Source organism: Malurus melanocephalus, unplaced genomic scaffold (genome assembly GCF_030028575.1).
Source record: "Malurus melanocephalus ecotype Western Australia unplaced genomic scaffold, MMel_1.1 scaffold_121, whole genome shotgun sequence".
NCBI lineage: Eukaryota > Metazoa > Chordata > Aves > Passeriformes > Maluridae > Malurus > Malurus melanocephalus.
In genome coordinates this window covers 119,968-128,143 of record NW_026623353.1, presented here as the reverse complement: position 1 = coordinate 128,143, position 8,176 = coordinate 119,968, and the positions used below count along the sequence as shown (strand labels likewise).

The 8,176-nt window shown below is 45.9% G+C and overlaps 1 protein-coding gene across 2 annotated transcripts; it reads right to left on the bottom strand.

The window, feature by feature from the left end:
* Positions 1-2,132: 2,132 nt before the first annotated feature.
* CDKN2AIP (CDKN2A interacting protein) lies at positions 2,133-5,558 on the bottom strand. 2 transcript variants are annotated; one of them, XM_057370173.1, is made up of 3 exons: positions 5,314-5,558; positions 5,095-5,225; positions 2,133-4,393 (listed from the first exon to the last, which is right to left on the bottom strand). In XM_057370173.1, exons 1-3 carry the CDS (start codon positions 5,535-5,537, stop codon positions 2,880-2,882), a joined length of 1,869 nt encoding a protein of 622 aa, XP_057226156.1. In that variant the 5' UTR covers positions 5,538-5,558; the 3' UTR covers positions 2,133-2,879. The 2 variants fall into 2 exon arrangements, with proteins under 2 accessions (XP_057226156.1, XP_057226157.1); XM_057370174.1 differs by having other exon boundaries at positions 5,126-5,225; positions 5,314-5,372.
* Between the last annotated feature and the right edge of the window lie 2,618 nt (positions 5,559-8,176).

Here is an 8,176-nt window from a genome sequence, read left to right as displayed (position 1 = left end):
GCGGACGATTCACAGCGCATGGGTGGCCTGGCCACCCCCCTAGGGGCGCCGCGGCCCAGGGCAGCCGTGGAAGGCGGCCGCGGAGGGCCGCAGCGGTGCCGGGAATACGCCATGCAAATTAGAGCGCCTTGGCCTCGCCCCGAGCCGGGCGGGCGCGCTAGCCCCGCCTTGTGGCCGCCGCTGAGGCCGCCCCAGCGCCGCGGGCTGGAACAAGRAGCGGCGAGCGACACGGCCCACACCTGGGAGCCCCTAACAGCAGCCAGCGGCCGGCTGTCCGCAAGGATCTTGCCGTAGGTGGTAAGGCTGTGCCAGTAGTCCCCAGAGGAAACAGGAGTCACACTGATGGCTGCAATTTCCTCTMCTCCGTAGAAAAAAACTGACTCCCGGGATCACTTCTCTTGTTGGTTGGTTTGCTTTGTCCCCCTGAGACAACTCTGCACACCTACAATGWAAGTGCAGGCAGGTGTTCTCGCCGGCCCCCATCAGCAGGGTCTCATAGTTAAAGACCAGCATCCCAGTCGCTTGGGATGAGAGACCTGGACATCCCAGAGACCAGGACAGTACCTGAAGGGGAGAACCAGAGGTTTTAGAACTGACAGGACTGCACAAGCACTTCTTGCCACAGCCAGGTCTTTGAACTTCTTTCTTCCTCTAGGACAAATGGGTTAATAATTTCTCATTCAAATACTCAATGCTTACTCACTTGCTTGTTAGAATCCTCGTGTTGCTTTCCGTAAAAGTGAAATAAAAATAACACAATTCAACTTTCAGTTTCTATTAAGAGTAGCTACAGACTTGTTCTTTAATGATTCACAACCAAACATCAAAGAGGAATAACATTCAAAATTTTTTAAAAAGTAATCCTAAGTCAGGTCTTTTAAAAAWGGCATCTAGCACCTCAGCCTTTTAACATAGTTGCCCTAACAACCCCTTGAGGTCAGTGAATATTGAGAGCTTTAATTTACAGATGAGAAACACAGGTTTTCACATTGCAACACCTGCTGCAATTCTGAACCAGACATCTGGAGATGCCCAAACTAACAGCAGAGAAAGCTGTATTACAGAGGGCACAGGATGTAACTCCTGCCCCACAAACACAGTCCGTCCATGTGTCTACCTGAACGAAGTGAGGATTTGAAAACAGATCCCCCGCTTCCCATCACGAACACCACAGCTCCTAGGCACAGCACGAAGCTTGCCCTGCACTAGAAGCATACACCAATTCTTGCACTAAGCTATAATTTAGCACATTGCATTCTGAACATCGGGTGGTGCTCCAGGAACGGCAAGGGGGAACTCCTGAGAAATCTAACTAGGGCGAAGGGCAACCAAGGGCACAGAAGCACAGGGGTCAGATGGAGGAAATTCTCAAACAGCCCTCGGCAAATGTGAGCGCCTTGCAGACTCCTGGTGCTATAGACTGGACAGCCACTGCTGTTCAAAATCACACAGGGTACAGCATAAACACCACTGTGGTTTAGTCCCAAAAATCACAAAATAATTTGAAGTGGATGTATGTACTACTGAGATCCCAGAATTCCTATTCATTTTCATTTCTGTAGCACTTGATCACTGGATTGATCAGTCACGCATAAGGACGCCACTAAATGATGCTAACTACTGTAATAGGATAAGATTMATTCAAAATAGCACTGAAGACATTATGTTTTTACAATTACATGTCATTATCCAATATACCAAAGCATGCAGTTTGTGCAGGTACTTCAGCAACATTGAAAATAAAAGGTAATCTCCCACTGTCTTTGCCTCAAACTATTCCGTACAGGGAGTAAAAAAAACGTAGCAAAGAGAGGGCTTCAGTAGAATGAGTGCTTTACAATACACTCACTGTCTCCAGCAGACAGCAGCATCTTAATTTTGCTTATTTGGTGTTACAAAAGTAGAAATTGATATTCTGTAGGTCCACTCTATCAGTTTTACATTATTTCAGCTACACATCTAAAGAAACCAATCCATCTGTGTGGGATTACACTTCGAAGCCACTCAAAGTAAAGCTTTTCTGAAGCTGCTGCAATGTTATTGAAATGGCTGGAATATTTTGTAGCCAAAACCAAAGTACTATAAAAGTTTATCCCAGAGTTTTTATTGTTTTAGTAGTGGTCAAAATATACTTAGTAAAGAAATCCATGTTTATTTGAAAAACAAAAAACACCAAACAAAACTGTAAATGATACCTCACCATATAAATTAACTCTGCTTACAGTTTTGGTGGCCAAAATAGCTGTGACTTGACTGCTAACTGCTAATTTGCCAGTGTGATATTAAATKGGCTCTAACCTGATAGTATAATGTTAAATGGGACCAGGATGTCACTTACATTGCAAGTGTTATGAAAACATCCCATAAAAATAGTCAACCAACTATTTTCTCTCCTAGTATGAACAACAGTAAACATTATGAGCAACAAGCCTGAAACAGATGATTCAACTTTTTGAATGAAATTTTTAAACAACTTTCAATTATTCAAGTATTATGGTCCCTATGTACACACTTCTACGTGGCTAGAAAAGATATGGTAGACAATTGAGCACACTACCATCAAATTGTAAGAATTACAAAAATGTCAGATTTTCAACAGCAAATTGTATCTTAATAGTTTAATTAAAAATAGAAGAGTTAGGTAGACTATTCTGCAAACACAACAGCACACTAGTGTGCTGTATATTAAGGCAATACCTTTAAATGCGCACTTGTCATCTCTAACAAGTTTTATACAATTGCTACCAAGTGAAAGAACTATCATTGTCTTGCAAAACTGAGAAAGAAATACAAAATATCTGGAAGCCTACATTTTCAAAGTACAAAATTAACCTTCAGTCCTTGTGTTGAAATACTATACACAGTACAGTGATTCTCCCCTACAAGATCTCACGAGGATTTCTTAAAGCTGGCGGCAAATTTGAAGGTTTCGACTCTTCATCCAGAAGCACCAAATCTTCAATTTCACTACCTTTGTATTTTCTTTTACATATCTTCACAATAACTTTCTTCTTGAGGAATAATTTCAAAGCTTCTCTTGAAGCTACTGCTTTGGCATTTTCCATACTTTTACCACAGCCAGTACCCAAGTAGACAGACTTGCACCTCAGTTCACAAACGATATTTTCTAGAGAGCTTTTATTTTGAGGCAAGTCTGCAAGTTCCTTCAGGGGAACAAAAGCAACATCTAATGTAGCTTTTACAGACTGAATAGATGAATTTAGAAGTTCTGCATGATTTACATTAGGACTGAAGCCTCCAACAGCAACCAGTTTCCAGGCTACAGCTTTGTAGAGTCTGTTGAAAAAAGGTTGTCTTTCCTTAGCATCTTCACTGGTTAGCGGTTTGCACAAAGCCTTCGCAGGGCTGTCGCCTGCCTGCAAGCCACCCTTGGAAACCAGCAAGGAGGCACCTGCCTGAGCTCCACCCCGGGAGGGCCCCTGCTGAGCTACGCTCCGAGCTGCCAGCAGTGAAGCAGCCACCTGGGCACTGCTCTTGGAAGCGAGCAGAGATGATCCTGGCTGTGTGCCACTCCGAGCAGCCAGCAACGAGGCAGCCACCTCTGCACTGCTCTTAGAGGCCAGGAGTGGGGAGCCCACCTTAGCAGTGCCCTTGGAGGCCAGCAGCAGCGAGGTGCCCACCTGAGTGCCACTCTTGGGGGCCAGAAGCAGTGAGCTGCTCACCTGAGCACCGCTCTTGGACACTGATGCTGGGGCACTCACTTGGGCTTTGGAAGACAGCAACGCAGCACTTGCTTGCGGGGTGTTCTTGGTGGTTGGTGGCACTGCTGGCACCTGTGGGGTGCTCTTGGTGGTCAGCGGCACTGTTGCTGCTACCGCTGCTGCTTGTGGGGTGCTCTTGGCAGCTGGTGGCACTGCTGCTGCTACCACTGCTGCCTGTGGGGTGCTCTTCGATGTTGATGGTACTGCCGCTGCTACCACTGCTGCCTGTGGGGTGTTTTGGGCAGCTGGTGGCAGTGCTGCCACTACTGCCTCTGGCTGAGGGGTGCTCTCAGCAGCCAGTGGTGCTACACTTACTGTAGTTTTCTTTTCAGGTGATGGCATATTCTCACATTTGCTTTCCCTAGGTGGGCTTGAGCAAGGCTTCTTTCCTGTCTCTTTTTCAGATGAAGGTGGCTTTTGCTCAGCAGTACTTTCAGTATTAGCAGGTTTTCCTTCTGTTTCCATGTCTGTGACTGTGACCATTTCTTGATCTGAACTGCATGTTGACTGGGAAGTTTCTGAACCTTTGCTAGTACCTTTTTCCTGCTTTTTCGGCAATGTCCTCTCTGTTTCCTTCACGCCTTCTGCCTTGGTTGTTTTCACATCCTTTCCAGCCTTAGATTCTCTGCTTTTCTCAACAGCTTGTCTCTTGCAGGGCTCCTCTACCCCTTCTGCAAAACAAGTAAAATATGTGATCCTCTTTGATTTCTGCGCTATGAAATATCCATGTAGAGAGAAATCATCTAAAACCTTCTAGCAATCATCTCTGTGAATTTAAAGAGCATATATTAGCAATACACCTCTGAATTGTCATTTAAAATATTAACTTATTTCAGATTTTTTTTTTGACAAAATCCTGAAAATACTCATGTGAGATTTCAGATATTGGTTTGGGACCTGCAGGCAAGTATATATTCTTGAAGTCCAAACCCAAAGTGCCCAACRTACATTAAATGGGCTATCTGACCTAAAAATAAATGAAGTGTATTTTGTCCACTAATATCATAAAAACATTCTTAAAACATCAGTCTGAGAATTTCTTTAAGAAATTCTGTTTCTCAGGCAGCAAAGTAACAAGGACGTATTTAAGCTGGAGTACAGCAGCTCACACTGAAACGCACAATCAGCTTACAGTGCACCGGTCGTAAAAATTTAAAACAACAGCTCTACATTACCAAAGAACTACATACACATTATGCCCATTTTAAGAGACATTATAGTAGAAAAAAAATAGCACAGACAGAGGAAACAATTAACGGGAGTTTTAAAAGTAAATTATTTTGACTACTTTCTACGCCCGAGGCAAACCGAGAACATTCAAAACAAGCATTTTCTAGACTCCTATGTATTGTCACAGCTATGATCTGCTAACCATTGCTACTTGATATGCCTCTTTTCTTCACCTTGGCAACCAGTTCGTCTCTCGTGGTGCGGACAGGCGCGTCGGTCACTTGGATGCCTTCGGCCATTTCCAGCGCCTTCTCCATGACCTGCGGCGGGTACCTGGAGGGGCGACAAGAAGGGAAGTGGCTTCGTCAGACGGTCGTGCCGCGCCGCCCCCCTTTCATCCGGCGGGTCCCGCTGAACTCACCGGCATCCCAGGAAGACGTGGTTGGCCCACACCATGGAGAGGGACACCAGGCGCTGCAGCTGGGCGCTGCCCGCCGCCGGCAGCTCCCCCACATTGCGCAGCAGGAACTCCCGGCGGTATCGCCAGTGGTGCTCGGGCTCGCAGGCCCCGCGCAGCGTCTCCGCCCAGGCCGCCTCTTCCGCCGTCCGCCCCAGGGGCTCGCCCGCCGCCGCCTTCCCCGCCATAGCCGCCGCCGCCGCCGCAGAAACACCCGCCCCGCCCCGCCCCGCCCCGCTAGTTCCGGGCGGCGCGCTGTGAGCTCATATCCGCCGGGCCTGGGCCGGGCCGGACGGGGCGGGGCGGAGACGGGCCGGGAGGGGAGTGGGAACGGGAGCGGGAGTGTTAGGCGTTCGTGGCCGCAAATTTCGGGGTGCCGGCGGAAGGGAGGGGATTTAGGCGCGGCTACGAGTGTTGTGTTCTGGCTGGTGAAAGCATGATCAAAAGTTCTGCTTCACGGGTTAATTTTTTTTACTGAGGTCGGAGTTCATGGGAGGTCAGTTGGTGTTTTACCTCAGAATCACAGAATAAGGTTGGTAAAATCCTTTGAAATCGTCGACTCCAACCTCTGACSGAACACCACGTTGTCAGCTAGACCATTGGCACTAAGTGCCATGTTGAGCCTTCCTTCCCTTAAAAACCTCCAGGGGTGGTTCCACCYTCCAACCTSCACCACCTCCCTGRGCAACCCATTCCTATGTCTGATCAGGTAGAGAGTGACAAGGTCTCCTCTGAGCCTCTTTTCTCCAGGCTAAACAACATCAGCTTCCTCAGCCACCTYTGATAATACTTGTGCTCCAGACCCTTCACCAGCTTCCTTTCCCTTTTCTAGACTTCCTCCAGTTCCTCAATGTCCTTCCTGAATTGAGTGGCCCAGAACTGGACRCARCAGTCAAGGTGTGGCCTCACCAGTGCTGATTACAGAGGGGCAATCCTTTCCCTGTTCCTGCTGGCTACACTATTTCTCATCCAGGCCAGGGTRCCATTGGTCTTCTTGACCATCTGGGCACACTGTTGGCTCATATTTTGCTGGCTCATGTACAACCAGCACCCCTAGATTCTTTGCTGCTGCCAAAAGGAAAAGGACTCTCAGGTCCTCTTCCCCTTTCGTCCTCAGTGCTGTGCACAAAATCGGATTTATTACCTGGTGTGTAACAGGACAATAAATACATACTCAAGAGAGAGATATTATTTATTTCAGAGTTGCACAAGCCTGGGTGCTCAGTGGTATTCTACAAATCAAGTACCCCCTTTCTGATTTTCTGTGCCATTATTTCTACATAGAAGTTTGGAGTCAGTAACTTTCCAAGGGCAACCCCTCTATTATGATGGGTTAATGATTTCCATACAAGTTATGTAACGCCAGTTAACTTCCATGCAATGCAGAGGGGAGAGGTCTTTACCCAGGCAGGGGTATTCTGACCTATAGGGACAATTTTTAATATTATAATGTTGATAGTTCAGGTATGGGATACATGGACCTTGAGTACTTGACAAGTAGCAATGTATATGTAGACGTTCATCAACATTGTGATTTGCTGTGTTCTTAAAGCCTGTTAATTCCTGGATGTCCTTGACTAAGGGATGCTAGTCTTAGGTCTTAGGAAGAGATTAGGTCTCTGTTCTTAATAATTAGGCTTGCACCAAAGAATATGTTGATTTTAAATGATCTTGGCATRTTCCACATTTTACAACATTGGCATGTGACAGGAAGGATGACAGGAAAGTAGTGGCAAGGACATGGGTTGTTTTAATATTTTGGAGGAAGCGTTAAATGAGGACTTCTGGCTACAAAGAATTCACCTCGTTGCTCTTGCAGCTCTGTAGGCTGTCTTTCGTTTGCAAAATATTACTCCAGAATTTGATTCAAAACCATTTGAACAAGTGTCTGTAAAAAAGTAATAAGCATGCTGTGAAAATATCACAGGCCTCAGTCTGCCAAGATGGTGCTTGCTGAATCAGAGCAAAAGAGGAAAGAATTTTGAATTCCGAAGGGCTGTCCCTTGAGAGCTGTATTGATTTTTTCTTTTGAATTAAAAGTCTGGGTTTGCTTAAGTTTTCAATTTTTAACACTTACATGTCAGTATGAAGTGAACTACAGGGTGGATTGCATTTAAGGAGGGAGTGTTTCCCCTTAACTGACTTAGATGTCTTATTTTGTGGAAATGGTTATGTAGTGGTTTAACTAAGAGTACCTCTATAGAGCAAAAACTAAGTGATTAGGGAAATGAAGTMAAAAATATATAGTCCAGTGCACTTTTGCTCTTCACCTATTGTTAGGGTGGAAGTGCTTTTACTTTACTTCCCTCAAATGCCCACACAATGTTATTCTGTGCATTGGCAAGAATAATTCAGTGATAGAGAATAAGGGAACAGCAATGCATAGGATGGGGCTGACAGGCTCACTGTTGTTTTGTGTTTATGCATAGAGGAAGAAAAGGGCAGAAAGTTTGTACCCTCTCTGCTGTGGGAGTCTTGGAGCTATGGGTTTGTTACAAAACAGTGTCAGAATGTTTAGAAACAGCACTGTAGTCACCACATTATCCAGGTATTAGTTGTATCAGTCCCACATGTGGTCATCTGGTAATGTAGGCTCAAACACAGGAGGGGCATGATCTGTCACACTAGGGTTTCTGCTTAGAGGTGAGGTGGACCAGCCTCCTAGACCTCTGGTTTGTTATACCACAATTTTTGACTTCATGGTTGGTACAGACCCTAGAAGGGAAGGGTGAATGGAATCCCTGGCAAACTTAGGTTTTTGTTTGCACCTGAGCCAAGATCATCCATGCTGCCAGCCTGTTTGTTCACACTCTTCAGTTGAACCACT